The sequence below is a fragment of the Oncorhynchus mykiss genome, chromosome 4 (genome assembly GCF_057628025.1).
Source record: "Oncorhynchus mykiss isolate SJ-2025 chromosome 4, ASM5762802v1, whole genome shotgun sequence".
NCBI classification, from domain to species: domain Eukaryota; kingdom Metazoa; phylum Chordata; class Actinopteri; order Salmoniformes; family Salmonidae; genus Oncorhynchus; species Oncorhynchus mykiss.
In genome coordinates, this window is record NC_143025.1 from 24,160,790 (window position 1) to 24,177,203 (window position 16,414).

Here is a 16,414-nt window from a genome sequence, read left to right on the forward strand (position 1 = left end):
GTCCCTGACCTGTTTGGAGAGCTCCTTGGTCTTCGTTGCGCCAATTACTTAGTGGTGTTGCAGACTCTGGGGCCTTTCAGAACAGGTGTATATATACTGAGATCATGTGACAGATCACGTGACACTTAGATTGCACACAGGTGGAATTTATTTAATTAATTATGTGACTTCTGAAGGTAATTGGTTGCACCATATCTTATTTAGGGGCTTTATAGCAAAGGGGGTGAATACATACGCAAACACCACTTTTCAGTTTTAATTTTAATTACAGGTTGAAATGCAACAAAATAGGAAAAATGCCAAGGGTGGTGAATATTTTTTGCAAGGCACTGTATAAAAAATGAATACAAGAAACACATCTATTTCATTATTGCAGTTACATCGGAGGGAACATTCACAGGTTTTTAAACGTCTTTTTAAAGCTGCCCAGAGAGGACATCGTTTTTATGGGCACTCTGAGGTTCCTGTATACAAGAAAGCATATTTCCCAGCATTACTCCTGAACCTGTATAAGCACACATTAGCAACACCTGATCTGGTGCTGTGGTTGTGTGCATCCCTAACAGGGGGAAAGTTATCAGTCCAATATCTGGGCGCAGAACCATAAATAATCCTGTTAACCAGACCCAGTGTAATCTGGGAAACCCTAGCCTCAACAGGCAGCCAGTTGAGTACCTGGAATCACCTTCAATATTACCATGATCAGCTTATTCTGGGGTATCTGGAGCTTCCCCTTCAGAAGCTTAAATAAGCAACAAAACCAGAGTAGCGTCGTCAAAACGCCATTGAATCAGGGCAGTGGCTAGCACTCTCATTGAGTCCTTATCAAGCAGCTTGGACATTCTTGCCCAAAACGTGGTCCTAGCATTACATTTCCCTAGCATTTTATTGGCCATGCTCACACCCCCCCCAAACTCCATCAAGGATACAGCCCAGGTAGCTAACAGAGGTTTTTAAAGAAAACGTGGAGGAACTGTGTCACTGACAAATTCCAGCCCTGAAGATCTGACAAGCACTTCCATGCTCATTCTGGGCTGAAACAATCTAAGCATCTGCTGATTTATAATCACGCCTCAAATGTGTAGTTACATCTTTGAAATGTAGCTTTCCAATCAGTTCCATTTGGAGCTATGACTAGCCTAAGAGCAAGCCATACCTAATGATCAGAAATAATGAGCATTGTAAAGCACTTTCTATCTTATGCCTTCGTGCACAAGTTAAACTGAGAGTGAGAGGCTGATTGAAAATGATATTATTCATGATAAGGCACTCAGTCAAGGTCACTGGTGAATGTCACACTAAATGGCGAGGCTTTTGTCTTACCCCCTGATAATTTACTATAGGTCCATGGAGTCTACATCTGAAAGGGCAACTGTATGTGTAGATATGCACATGTGATCTCTGTGTGTGTGTGTGTGTGTGTGTGTGTGTGTGTGTGTGTGCGTGTGGAGTATATTATCTCCTTACAGGTATGGTAAGCTCCACCAGCAAACATGTATCATGTGACTGTGTGGAGCCACTAGGGGGACTGGGGCTCTTTACTGCAGCAGACGGAAAGGTCCCCTCATCCCTCTCTCATTGCAGGTCGTAATGAGAGGGCTGGGCCAGGCTGTCAAAGACCCAGGACCACAGGACATTAAAAGACAAATAAGGCCATAAAACACCTCTATGACTATGCATACTAATCTTTAGTCCGAGTGCCAACTCACTCTGTTTTATGTCTGAATTCATCACAAAGTGCCAGTGCGGCATAAAAGCAGAACTAATACTCTACACTTTCAAGCCCTCATTTGTACTTGAAAGTGTGATAGGACAGTGGGAAGCATACAAATACAATTCAATTGGATTCTAATTCTATGATGGGAACTATGGAAGGAATATGCTGATGCCTGTTCTTGTCTTTGTTGCCAATTCTGGGCTCCTATTGGTTGAGATATCAACATCATCAACATCTGCCCTTCAAATAAATTTCATAAATATTTGACTCATTTTTATCAATAAATGCAATTTCATCATTGGTGCTTGCAGCTAGCTTTCCTTGACAAATGTAAAAATAAAAAAAAGAACTCTCAAGCATTTCTAATGAGTTTTTCTCCTACAATTATTTGATAAGAGCAAACAGTACTGCAGGCAGCGTGCATGATCCAGTACCTGCTCCTGTGAGAGGTGAGAGCTCTCCTGATTACACGCAGCAGTGCTATCCCTCAAAGGGCAACCAGCGTGCAGCGCTGCACAGGCACAACACAGAGAGCGACAGAGAAACACACTCTTGCTGGCTCCCCCAGCCTCCACATCACACCACACCTCACCTCCTAGCACAGTCAAGGACCCTACTCCTGTCCTCTCTCAGGCTACAATCACACAGAGTTGAAGAGTCATACTGATAACATGAAAAGGTGAACCAGAGGACTGCTGGACCTGGGCTGGGGGCTCTCTGGTATTCTGTTGAAAACGGTATGATGAGGGAGAGATGACACACAACAACACAAACACACACATGTATATGCATGCAAGCACGCACACACACACTCACTCACCACACTGAGCCCCAGCTGCTCTCTCTGCAGGTAGTCCAGGTTCCTGCGCTCCAAGCTGTCCAGGTAGTGCTGCAGTCTGGTGTAGGTGTAGGGGTAGCAGTAGGCAAACTGGTACACATCATCCTCTCGGTCAAAACAGAAGGCGAAGGACATCACATAGTTCCTCCGATGGTCAGGGCAACGGTAGTAGTACACATTCTTAGCTGGGAGTCTTTGCCTGCAAGGACAGAAGGACATATGATAAAGGATTTACAGTGAATTCATCTCTCATATACAATACATGAGAATCATTCATGGTATAAATCTTTACATATTGGATAACTTTTTTTTTTATATATATATTTTTATTTCTCCTTTATTTAACCAGGTAAGTTGGTTGAGAACAAGTTCTCATTTACAACTGGCCAAGATAAAGCAAAGCAGTGCGACACAAACAACAACACAGAGTTACACATGGAAAAAACAAGCGTACAGTCAATAACACAATAGAAAAAAATACTCTATATACAGTGTGTGCAAATGGCGTGAGGAGGTAAGGCAATAAAAAGGCCATAGTAGCAAAGTAATTACAGTTTAGCAAATTAACACTGGAGTGATAGATGAGCAGATGATGATGTGCAAGTAGAACTACTGGTGTGCAAAAGAGCAGAAAAGTAAATAAAAACAATATGGGGATGAGGTAGGTAGATTGGGTGGGCTATTTACAGATGGGCTATGTACAGCTGCAGTGATCGGTTAACTGCTCAGACAGCTGATGTTTAAAGTTAGTGAGGGAAATATAAGTCTCCAGCTTCAGCGATTTTTGCAATTCATTCCAGTCATTGGCAGCAGAGAACTGGAAGGAAAGGCGGCCAAAGGAGGTGTTGGCTTTGGGGACGACCAGTGAGATATACCTGCTGGAGCGCGTGCTACGGGTGGGTGTTGTTATTGTGACCAGTGAGCTGAGATAAGGCGGAGCTTTACCTAGCATAGACTTATAGATGACCTAGAGCCAGTGGGTCTGGCAACGAATATGTAGCGAGTGCCAGCCGACGGCAGCGAACGGTTGAAAAGCATGCATTTGGTTTTACTAGCGGTGAACCAGGCAAGGCAGTCATCAGAAAAACCGAGGCTACTGAGTCTGCCGATAAGAATATGGTGATTGACAGAGTCGAAAGCCTTTGCAAGGTCGATGAAGACGGCTGCACAGTACTGTCTTTTATCGATGGCGGTTATGATATCGTTTAGTACCTTGAGCGTGGCTGAGGTGCACCCGTGACCGGCTCGGAAACCAGATTGCGGTGGTGACCGTGTTACCTAGCCTCAGTGCAGTGGGCAGCTGGGAGGAGGTGCTCTTGTTCTCCATGGACTTCACAGTGTCCCATAACTTTTTGGAGTTGGAGCTACAGGATGCAAACTTCTGCCTGAAGAAGCTGGCCTTAGCTTTCCTGACTGACTGCGTGTATTGGTTCCTGACTTCCCTGAACAGTTGCATATCGCGGGGACTATTCGATGCTATTGCAGTCCGCCACAGGATGTTTTTGTGCTGGTCGAGGGCAGTCAGGTCTGGAGTGAACCAAGGGCTATATCTGTTCTTAGTTCTGCATTTTTTTGAACGGAGCATGCTTATCTAAAATGGTGAGGAAGTTACTTTTAAAGAATGACCAGGCATCCTCAACTGACGGGATGAGGTCAATGTCCTTCCAGGATACCAGGGCCAGGTCGATTAGAAAGGCCTGCTCACAGAAGTGTTTTAGGGAGCGTTTGACAGTGATGAGGGGTGGTCGTTTGACTGCGGCTCCGTAGCGGATGCAGGCAATGAGGCAGTGATCGCTGAGATCCTGGTTGAAGACAGCGGAGGTGTATTTGGAGGGCCAGTTGGTCAGGATGACGTCTATGAGGGTGCCCTTGTTTACAGATTTAGGGTTGTACCTGGTGGGTTTCTTGATGATTTGTGTGAGATTGAGGGCATCTAGCTTAGATTGTAGGACTGCCGGGGTGTTAAGCATATCCCAGTTTAGGTCACCTAACAGAACAAACTCTGAAGCTAGATGGGGGGCAATCAATTCACAAATGGTGTCCAGGGCACAGCTGGGAGCTGAGGGGGGTCGGTAGCAGGCGGCAACAGTGAGAGACTTATTTCTGGAGAGAGTCATTCTTAAAATGAGTAGTTTGAACTGTTTGGGTATGGACCTGGAAAGTATGACAGAACTTTGCAGGCTATCTCTGCAGTAGACTGCAACTCCTCCCCCTTTGGCAGTTCTATCTTGACGGAAAATGTTATAGTTGGGTATGGAAATCTCAGAATTTTTGGTGGCCTTCCTGAGCCAGGATTCAGACACGGCAAGGACATCAGGGTTAGCAGAGTGTGCTAAAGCAGTGAGTAAAACAAACTTAGGGAGGAGGCTTCTGGTGTTGACATGCATGAAACCTTGGCTTTTTCGATCACAGAAGTCAACAAATGAGGGTTCCTGGGGACATGCGGGGCCTGGGTTTACCTCCACATCACCCGCGGAACAGAGGAGAAGTAGTATGAGGGTGCGGCTAAAGGCTATCAAAACTGGTCGCCTAGAGCGTTGGGGACAGAGAATAAAATGAGCAGATTTCTGGGCATGGTAGAATATATTCAGGGCATAATGCGCAGACAGGGGTATGGTGGGGTGCGGGTACAGCGGAGGTAAGCCCAGGCACTGGGTGATGATGAGAGAGGTTGTATCTCTGGACATGCTGGTTGTAATGGGTGAGGTCACCGCATGTGTGGGAGGTGGGACAAAGGAGGTATCAGGGGTATGAAGAGTGGAACTAGGGGCTCCATTGTAAACTAAAACAATGATAACTAACCTGAACAACAGTATACAAGGCATATTGACATTTGAGAGAGACATACAGCGAGGCATACAGTAATCACAGGTGTTGAATTGGGAGAGCTAGCTAAAACAGTAGGTGAGACAACAACAGCTAATCAGCTAGCACAACAACAGCAGGTAAAATGGCGTTGACTAGGCAGGGAGGGTCGGATTAACTACACACAGAGCCTGAGTGCGGCTGGGGCCGACAGATAAAACATAAACAAGCAGAATGGAGTACCGTGATTAATGGACAGTCCAGCATGCATCAGCTATGTAGCCAAGTGATCAGTGTCCAGGGGGCAGCGGTGGATGGGGCAGGGAAGCTAGACTGGCGAGTATTATCCAGGTAAAAAAAAACTGGCTGGCTGTGCAGAAGGTAAAAGCCGCTAGCAGTGGCTAACAATGACTAAATAGCTTGTAGCTAGTTAGCTTCTGGAGGTTCTTGAATGTGTTCTAAAAATGTAAAATAATAGCGATTCCGTATCACATTGGGTGAGGCAGGTTACCGGAAGGTATAGTCGAATTAAAAATCGAAAAGAGATTGAAAGTAAATATGGGTCCAGTGAGTGGTTGGGACGCGGCAATTCAGACAGTTAGCAGGCCTGTGCTAACAAGCTAACAGTTAGTAGGCCGGGGCTAAACAAGGTTGCAGTTAGCGGACCGGGGCTAAACAAGCTAGCAGTTAGCAGGCCGAATTAGCAAGCAGATATCAAGGGCTAGAAAGTTAGCCTATGGGGGACGTCGCGATGGGGTGAGTCTGTTTATGCCTCTTCGTGCGGTGACATCGATAGACCGGTCGTGGGTCTGGATATTGTAGCCCAGGAGTATGCTTCGGTGGTAGCACAGGAGCTCTGGCCGGGCCTAGCTCCAAGCTAAGTGGATGGAAACGCTAGCCAGAAGTAATCATCCAGGGTTGCGGTTAGCTAGTTAGCTAGTTGTGAAGATCCAGCTGAAAATGGACTTTACAATGTCCCAAAACTTTTTGGAGTTAGAGCTACAGGATGCAAATTTCTGTTTGAAAAAGCTAGCCTTTGCTTTCCTGACTGACTGCGTGTATTGGTCCCTGATTTCCTTGAAAAGTTGCATATCACGGGGACTATTCGATGCTAGTGCAGTCCGCCACTGGATGTTTTTGTGTTGGTCGAGGGCAGTCAGGTCTGGAGTGAACCAAGGGCTATATCTGTTCTTAGTTCTACATTTTTTGATAGGGGAATGCTTATTTAAGATGTTGAGGAAATTACTTTTAAAGAACGACCAGGCATCCTATACTGACGGGATGAGGTCAATATCCTTCCAGGATACCCGGGCCAGGTCGGGTATCCTAAAAGGTGTTTTAGGGAGAGTTTGACAGTGATGAGGGGTGGTCGTTTGACCGCGGACCCATAGCGGATGTAGGCAATGAGGAAGTGATCGCTGAGATCCTGATTGAAAACAGCAGAGGTGTTTTTGGAGGGCAAGTTGGTCAGGATAACATCTATGAGGGTGCCCATGTTTACGGATTTAGGGTGGTACCTGGTGGGTGCCTTGATAATTTGTGTGAGATTGAGGGCATCTAGCTTAGATTATAGGACTGCCGGGGTGTTAAGCATATCCCAGTTTAGGTCACATAGGAAAATGAACTCAAGATTGATGGGTTGCAATCATTTCACATATGGTGTCCAGGGCACAGCTGGGAGCTGAGGGGGGTCAATAACAGGTTGCACAGTGAGAGACTTATTTCTGGAGAGATACATTTTTGGGCATAGACCTGGAAAGTATGACAAAACTTTGCAGGCTATCTCTGCAGTAGATTGCAACTCCTCCCCCTTGAAAGAGGTTTTTATAGTTGCAGTAATTTTGTTTGCTAGCCCGGGAGATGTGATTGGCTCGCGGCTAACTGGTGCTAGCTCCGGGGCAGGGGCGTTAGCCCCTATAGCCACTCGGTAGCAGTGATGATCCGATGCACAGGTCCAGAGCGTATGGCAAGGATCCGGTGGAGTGGTGGATTCTAGCCGTGTTGGGGTAGAATCCAGAAGGCATCGGCTGAGTAGCCGGGTGATCATAGAGTAGGCCGGGAGGTGGGCCTGGCTCAGGGCTAGCTTCAGGGCGGGTTCACTCGGTGACAGCTAGCTAGCTGTGATGATCAGGAGTAATGGTCCAGGATTTACGGCAGGAATCCGGCGTGGTAGTGGAGAAAACAGTGCGAAGCTGGCAAGTATTATCCAGGCTAAAAAAATGTCTGGTGTCTGTGCAGAAGGAAAGGCCGCTAGCAGTGGCTAACAATGGCTAAATAGCTAGTAGCTAATTAGCTGGCTAGCTCTGATGGCGGTTCTGGCTAAAAAAATTCTAAAAATGTCTAAATAGCGGCTCCGTGTCACATTGGGTGAGATAGGTTACCGGAAGGTATATTTAATTTAAAAATGGAAGAGATTGAAAATAAATTGAAATATATACCAAAAAGATGAAAAATACCAAAGTACAGAGGAGGACGACAAAACCACACCTGCACTGCTACGACAAGAACCTTTCTCCTGATCAGGGGTTGATCATCGATTATAATGGGACAATTGCTTGCAGAGTTTTGTGAATAAGGTCATTGGTACCAATGAGTGCATGGACCAGTCAGTCCCTCCAGTGTTTCGCGGCAGTTTTTTGTGATAGTTGTGGGCAAAAATCCATTTTGCATGGCAATATTCAATGATTCTGTCCAAATTGTCAAAACAAAAATGCGCTGACGGAGGAAAATGTGGCTTGATTGAAAATGTTATGCCGAAAGGTCCCATGATTGGCTAAAATTGCAAGCCCTCTTTTTGTAGTGTGATGATCAGATAGTTTTATGCGCTAATATTGTGAACATTTTTTTATTATTAGAATTCTTTTTTTACCCCGTTTTTCCCCCAATTTCGTGGTATCCAATTGTTTTAGTAGCTACTATCTTGTCTCATCGCTACAACTCCCGTACGGGCTCGGGAGAGACGAAGGTTGAAAGTCATGCGTCCTCCGATACACAACCCAACCAAGCCGCACTGCTTCTTAACACAGCGCGCATCCAACCCGGAAGCCAGCCGCACCAATGTGTCGGAGGAAACACTGTGCACCTGGCAACCTTGGTTAGCGCGCACTGCGCCTGGCCTGCCACAGGAGTCGCTGGTGCGCGATGAGACAAGGACATCCCTACCGGCCAACCCCTCCCTAACCCGGGCGACACTAGGCCAATTGTGCGTCGCCCCACGGACCTCCCGGTCGCTGCCGGTTACGACAGAGCCTGGGCGCGAACCCAGTCTCTGATGGCACAGCTGGCGCTGCAATATATATTGTGAACATTTGACTGTTTTATGCTGTAATAGTGTAATGATTGGTCAAATTTGCAAGCCCTCGCGTAAGATGAGGGGAATTGTTGATTTTGCTAAAATGTATTGTGATCACAGAATCACAAAATCCTACAGGGACTGACCAATGGATATTTCTAGTCTTAATATCATCCGGTCATGCCAACGGCTGAAAGGACAGAGTGATCCATGGGCCTTAGGTAGCGATCAATGAAAAATATGACACTACTGCATCCCCTACAGGCTCTCAGTTTACTGCTTTGCTCTGCTCTATTCCTCTGCCTGCTTCTACATCTCTACTGTTCACTGGGATTCATCTCCCTGAGTTGCATCCCAAACTAACTGGATTAAGCAGGACATTTCATACAGGCTAACAAATAATTGTACAGCCTAGATGAATGAGTGTCTACGCAGCTGATAACTGCATATACAGCTGTGCAAATGCAAATCAAAACTCTGACAGAAAGGAAATGTGAGAGAAAAGGTGTTGGGGAAGACAGGGAATAACGAGCCACAACAAATGCTGGCGAAGAGGAGAAGAAGAAAATCTTTGGAAAATGCAATAACGGAAAGGCACTGAGCTAAGGCCACAGAGAGGAGGACGGGAGGGAGAGAGAGAGGGTAAGAGAGTGAGGAGGAGGGAGATATACGATAAGGAGAGGACGAGAAGGAGGAGGCAGATCAGAGGCTGTGATGGCAGGCTGCTGGCATCTCTCCTGTAGGAGCAGGATCAGATGGAGATGCTATCTGTGTCTGATAGCAGCCTGCCGTCCTGAACAGCCCGTCTGATAAGCAGAAGGAGCAGGCAGCCTGTCTCAAATAAACCTGGGACTCACTGACCCCCCTCTCAATAAACCCCATACTCTACAGTATCCTCTCAACTAGGGATGGGCAGAGGGGGGAAAAGGCTGTGGTTTTTAATGCAGCTACAAAGTGAAACACGAAATTAGCCTAGTTTGGTAAGGCAAATGAAAGAAAGGGGAAGAAGGCCAAGCTGATTATTCCACTGGTAGAGGAGAAAGAGTTCTTATCTCTGTGTGCCTGTCTCAGCAGAATACTAATGCAGCCACCTCATGCCTGGCTGAAGGGAAGGAGGGCGAGAGAGGGGAGTGAGAGAAGAGGGGCAGTGAGCAGTGCTGGCCTGCCTCCTGGACCCCTCCTACCTCCAGAACAGGCTCTTATCCAGTGTCTGCAGAGCCCCAAGGCGGGCGGGTGTCTAACCCACATCAGTGCACTGCATCCTACAGGGAATTAGGGGACTGACGAGCTTGTCAACAATACTACTGGGCACAGGCACAGAAACATACACCACACATACATATATATGCATGTGCTCAACAAGCGCCATGAAGAGGAGAACAGGGAAGCAATAATGAAAAACTTATCTTTGAAGAATTTCTAAATGTTCCATACTTGTTTGATCTGCTTGTGTAATCAAATATATGTATACTCAGTGTGATATCTTAGTTTCTTGGCTCATGCAATTACCTTTGATTACAATTAAATATATGACCTTTTATTTAAATCAAAGGATTTCATTAAAATCAACCATATTGGTTTATTGTTGGATGAAAAATTTGTTTATGTTGGAGATGTGTTTGTCCTGGTAATGTGAAGAAGAAGACAAAGACGAATTACGCACACAAGCACAAACACACACACGTACACGTGCATGAGAGTTTATGTCAGGAGGTCCCAGGTGTTTTGCCTTCTCCAGTGTTTGTCCAGAGCTGAGATCAGGACCTCCTGCTGCTCCCTGCACACACAGATCAGGACCTCCTGCTGCTCCCTGCACACCCAGGGGGCGTGGCAGGCTGAGAACAGGACCTCCTGCTGCTCCCTGCACACCCAGGAGGCGTGGCAGGCTGAGAACAGGACCTCCTGCTGCTCCCTGCACACCCAGGAGGCATGGCAGGCTGAGAACAGGACCTCCTGCTGCTCCCTGCACACCCAGGAGGCGTGGCAGGCTGAGAACAGGACCTCCTGCTGCTCCCTGCACACCCAGGAGGCGTGGCAGGCTGAGAACAGGACCTCCTGCTGCTCCCTACACACCCAGGAGGCGTGGCAGGCTGAGAACAGGACCTCCTGCTGCTCCCTACACACCCAGGAGGCGTGGCAGGCTGATAACAGGGGGCCAGCTGCATTACCCTGTCACACCCCACACCGCTCAGTTAATGAAATAAGATGATACTTTATTTATTTATTTATTTGTTTGTCATTATCCAGCCATGCAGCTCTCCTCTGTACCATTTGACCTTGTTGGCTACTGACTGAGCGAAGCCTTGCTATTGATTTGAATTACCTGACAGGAATTTACTGCTGGCCATCCCAGGACTGCTTTACTGTTATTGGCCAAAGAAAATAGCTTTGAGTCTTCCTCTGGAGAGCAGCGATGCAGAGGCTGCTGTCCCCCTGGTTTATATCTCGGCAGTAGATGCCCCCGAACGGCTGCTGGCAATTTGTTTTATCTAAATGATGCCGCCCCATGCGTCTCGTACTTCAGGATGTGGTACAGTGCCCCCATTCCCAAACAGATTTATCGCTGCATGTGGCTCAAAAAAAGCCGCCCCCGGATAATAATATGCACACGTGGTTTCACAATTCAGTGCTGCGGCAAACACACTCTCACAAACACATTCTACACCACAGAAAGCTCCATCCTGGAGCTCAAGGTCATCAACTGAACAAGGGCTGTAAGACAACAACACAACTTCAATACAAGAGCAGGCATACAGGAAGATAAGAAAAACTAAACTCTCTGCTTGAAATTCCTTATGTGATAACATAGCTGCCCCAGCAGAATCCCGGTCAGTGTTTATATACAGGCACCAAAGAGAGCAGAGCACTGGCAGCTAAAAGCAAGCCTTTATTGATGTGTCACTCTCCTTCCCTCCGCTTTTCAACTTCTCAACTGTTAGCAGATACAAGAAGGGCTTTGACTTTGATGTTGATCTGTTTCCCTCAGAAGTCTCAGAGATGAGGGATAAAATTGGTAGCTTTCATACTGGGGACATCTTGTCTATATTCTCAAATCAATCAAGCGTAGAGGTCACTACAGTCACGCTTCTCAATTCTCTCTCTGCTTCCTTTTAGAGCTGTCATGTTGTAAGCGCGGTCCTGTATGGCTCAGCCGGTAGAGAATGGAGCTTACAATGCCAAGAGTCGTGGGTTCGAGTCACACTGAGACCTCCCATATGTTAAATATTTTAAAGCGTGACTTGAAGTCACTTTGGATACGTGTCTACTAGATGGCATATTATATTAATGAGTGGAAGGTTAAATGATTTACAATATGTGTATTCAACTGCCAAGTAACAAAACTAGTCACCAGCTCAAACTGTGACTAATGGAAGCTCTGTTCCTAAAATATACACTACTGTTCAAAAGTTTGGGGTCACATAGAAATGTCCCTGTTTTTGAAAGAAAAGCACATTTTTTTGTCCATTAAAATAACATCAAATTGATCAGAAATGATCAGAAATCAGTGTAGACGTTGTTAATGTTGTAAATGACTATTGTAGTTGGAAACGGCTGATTTTTAATGAAATATCTACATAGGAGTACAGAGGCCCATTATCAGCAACCATCACTCCTGTGTTCCAAAGGCACATTGTGTTAGCTAATCCAAGTTTATCATTTTAAAATGCTAATTAATCATTCGAAAAACCTTCTGCAATTAAGTTAGCGCAGCTGACAACTTTTGGGCTGATTAAATAAGCAATAAAACTGGCCTTCTTTAGACTAGTATAGTATCTGGAGCATCAGCATTTGTGGGTTCAATTACAGGCTCTTCTTTTTACTGGTGTCCTTTAGTAGTGGTTTCTTTGCAGCAATTCGACCATGAAGGCCTGATTCACACAGTCTCCTCTGAACAGTTGATGTTGAGATGGGTCTGTTACTTGAACTCTATGAAGCATTTATTTGTGCTGCAAATTCTGAGGCTGGTAACTCTAATGAACTTATCCTCTGCAGGATAACTGACCTTCATGTCTTTAAGTAATGATGGACTGTCATTTCTCTTTGCATATTTGAGCTGTTCTTGCCATAATATGGACTTTGTCTTTTACCGAATAGGGCTATCTTTTGTATTCCACCCATACCTTTTCACAACACAACTGATAGGCTCAAACGCATTAAGAAGGAAATAAATTCCACAAATTAACTTTCAACAACGCACACCTGTTAATTGACATGCATTCCAGGTGACTACCTCATGAAGCTGGTTGAGAGAATGCCAAGAGTGTGCAAAGCCATCATTTAGGCAAAGGGTGGCTAATTTGAAGAATCTCAAATCTATTTTGATATGTTTAACACTTGGTTACTACATGATTCCATATGTGTTATTTCATAGTTTTGTTATCTTCACTATTATTCTACAATGTAGAAAATAGAAAAAATAAAGAAAAACCCTGGAATGAGTAGCTGTGTCTAAGCTTTTGACTGGTATTGTATATTTTATTTATTTCATTATATTTTTCACAATGATAATATACTACTAGTAGCATTTGAAGAGCCAATTTCTCTTCCTAAAGCAAACACTGCCAGATGTTGAACAATTCCACTGTTGTTAAAATATGGCACAGCCTTCTTGTTTTGCGTACTAATCCAAGAAGAAATAGCTTTAGAATGATCAGGAAAAAAGTCAAGTATGCCTCCTACTCACACATGTAATGTATCTCTCCATCATTTTGGATGCAGATCAGGCATAAAGACGGTATCCAATGTCACTGTTACTAAGCAACCTCTTTTGCTTTGTCATTCTGTTGGCAATATGTGATCACTGATGGTGTACTGGAATACCATGTAAAGCAGTTGCCATTGCAAGTCACTGAATGGCCTGGAAAGCATCAAATCAGTGCGTGGGTTTGAAACAATGTACAGTAGTCATGGGTTATTAGTAGGCTCCGAGCTTTCCTTTGGAAAGGCATCTCAAAAACCACTTACTGTAGAGACAATCAGCAGTTTACAAGAGACATCCGAGCCTGAACAGGAAACCTCTAAAGGTGTTAACATTAAAACCGTAAAGTCATTTCATTGGCTTATAATCCCTTTTTCCACAGCATTTTGGGGAAAGACAGAAGTTATAAAAGACATCACACATCTATGTCGGCATTGTTGTTCTCACCTTTCAACCCGCATGATTTGATTACTCTATTCCCTCTAAATACATTCGTTTATTTGTCTTCCCAACGTTAAGCTATCTGATAGCGGCTTTTAAAATATCATTTCCTTTAGAGACTTCAATAAATTACAAACCCTTGGGTAAAATAGATTAAACAGGCCAACAATCAATACCACATGACATTCATAGTGCTTCACTTGACTTAATAGAATGCAGCAGCAGATGCAGTATTTATATTAGAGTTGAACCAAAGAGTGCCAAATCCCACCTAAAAGCACCAAATGTGCAAGTGCACAAAATGGCTGGGCTCAGTAGTACTGTTTGTTCTATTGTAGGAGCATGGGGTGAGGCTTCAAATCCACTCATAAATGCTATTGGGACGTAGCCGTGTTAGAGCTAAGTGCCTGGCGAACAGCAACACACAGCCTCCCAGACCTTAAATCATTGGGTCATTAGACCTGAAATCATAAACTCAAAGCCCCAGAGTAATTGGAGGAAATGCACTGGGGTTGTATATTCCAATATAGTGCTTTTACGACTACTGCTTGCATGCAGAAATGGAAACTAGGAGGAACTTGAGCCAGGTCTAAAGAGACTAAGTTGATATTATCTGATAGCAATATGGCATTCATTCATATACGGTTTCTTATATCTATCAAAAAGCCCAACCCCTTTAATTCTTTATTTATCTCTATTTGGACTAGTGATGAAATGTGACATCATAGACAAGCCCAGAGTGAATTTAGGGGGATTTTGCCAGAGGCCCATATCTACTTCTCCAGAGTCTGATGAACTTGTGGATACCATTTTTATTTATGTGTGCAGTTTGAAGGAAGTTGATAACCAGCAATAGCGCAATTGCTAACTATCGTTTAGCACAATGACCGGAAGTCTATGGGAACGGCTAGCATGAGAGGAAATTTTAAAAAAACGAGATGAGGGCTATCATTGCAGAGAGGTATCAGGTCACATGAGGTTGCTGTGTATTACTGCTGTGCCTCTTCTGTTAGTTACACAAATAAGGCACTGCTCCCCAGCTCACTTTTAGTAATGTTTTAAGAGCGATGCAAATGCTCTAGGACTAAACACTTTGGGACACACATACAGTTGAAGTCGGAAGTTTACATACACCTTAGCCAAATACATTTAAACTCTGTTTTTCACAATTCCTGACATTTAATCCTAGTAAACATTTCCTGGCTTAGGTCAGTTAGGATCACCACTTTATTTTAAGAATGTGAAATGTCAGAATAATAGTAGAGAGAATTATTTATTTCAGCTTTTATTTCTTTCAGCACATTCCCAGTGGGTCAGCAGTTTACATATACTCAATTAGTATTTGGTAGCATTGCATTTAAATTGTTTAACTTGGATCAAACGTTTCGAGTAGCCTTCCACAAGCTTTCCACAATGAGTTGGCTGAATTTTGGCCCATTCCTCCTGACAGAGCTGGTGTAGCTGAGTCAGGTTTGTAGGCCTCCTTGCTCGCACATGTTTTTCAGTTCTGCCCACAAATTTTCTATAGGATTGAGGTCAGGGCTTTGTAATGGCCACTCCAATACCTTGACTTTGTTGTCCTTAAGCCATTTTGCAACAACTTTGGAAGTATGCTTGGGGTCATTGTGCATTTGGAAGACCCATTTGCGACCAAGCTTCAACTTCCTGACTGATGTCTTGAGATGTTGCTTCAATTTATCCACGGTTGGGATGGTGTTCTTCGGCTTGCAAGCCTCCCCCTTTTTCCTCCAAACATAATGATGGTCATTATGGCCAAACAGTTACATTTTTGTTTCATCAGACCAGAGGACATTTCTCCAAAAAGTACAATCTTTTTTTTTGCAGTTGCAAACCATAGTCTGACTTTTTTATGGTGTTTTTGGAGCAGTGGCTTCTTCCTTGCTGAGAGGTATTTCAGGTTATGTCGATATACGACTCGTTTTACTGTGGATATAGATACTTTTGTACCCGTTTCCTCCAGCATCTTCACAAGGTCCTTTGCTGTTGTTCTGGGATTGATGTGCACTTTTCGCACTAAAGTATGTTAATCTCTAGGAGACAGAACACGTCTCCTTCCTGAGCGGTATGACGGCTGTGTTTATACTTGCGTACTCTTGTTTGTACAGATGAACGTGGTACCTTCAGGCGTTTGAAAATTGCTCCCAAGGTTGAACCAGACTTGTGGAGGTCTACAATTTTTTTCTGAGGTCCTGGCTGATTTCTTTTGATTTTCCCATGATGTCAAGCAAGAGGCACTGAATTTGAAGGTAGGCCTTGAAATACATCCACAGGTACACCTTCAATTGACTCAAATGATGTCAATTAGCCTATCAGAAGCTTCTAAATCCATGACAAAATGTTCTGGAATTTTCCAAGCTGTTTAAATGCACAGTCAACTTAGTGTATGTAAACTTCTGACCCACTGGAATTGTGATACAGTGAATTATAAGTGAAATAATCTGTCTATAAATAATTGTTGGAAAAATGACTTATGTCATGCACAAAGTAGTTGTCCTAACCAACTTGCCAAAACTATAGTTTGTCAACAAGAAATTTGTGGAGTGGTTGAAAAATGAGTTTTAATGACTCCAACCTAAGTGTATGTAAACTTCCGACTTTAAC

At 44.4% G+C, this 16,414-nt stretch overlaps 1 protein-coding gene across 2 annotated transcripts in view; it reads right to left on the reverse strand.

Annotated features, from left to right (window-relative positions):
• Positions 1–16,414, reverse strand: part of LOC110522763 (cytosolic carboxypeptidase 6) — a 472,883-nt gene that overhangs the window by 194,630 nt on the left and 261,839 nt on the right. For both annotated transcript variants that reach the window (XM_036969475.2, XM_090231547.1), the window contains exon 5: positions 2,538–2,754. In XM_036969475.2, the coding sequence (XP_036825370.1) occupies positions 2,538–2,754 (217 nt within the window). The remainder of the gene's footprint in view (positions 1–2,537; positions 2,755–16,414) is intronic.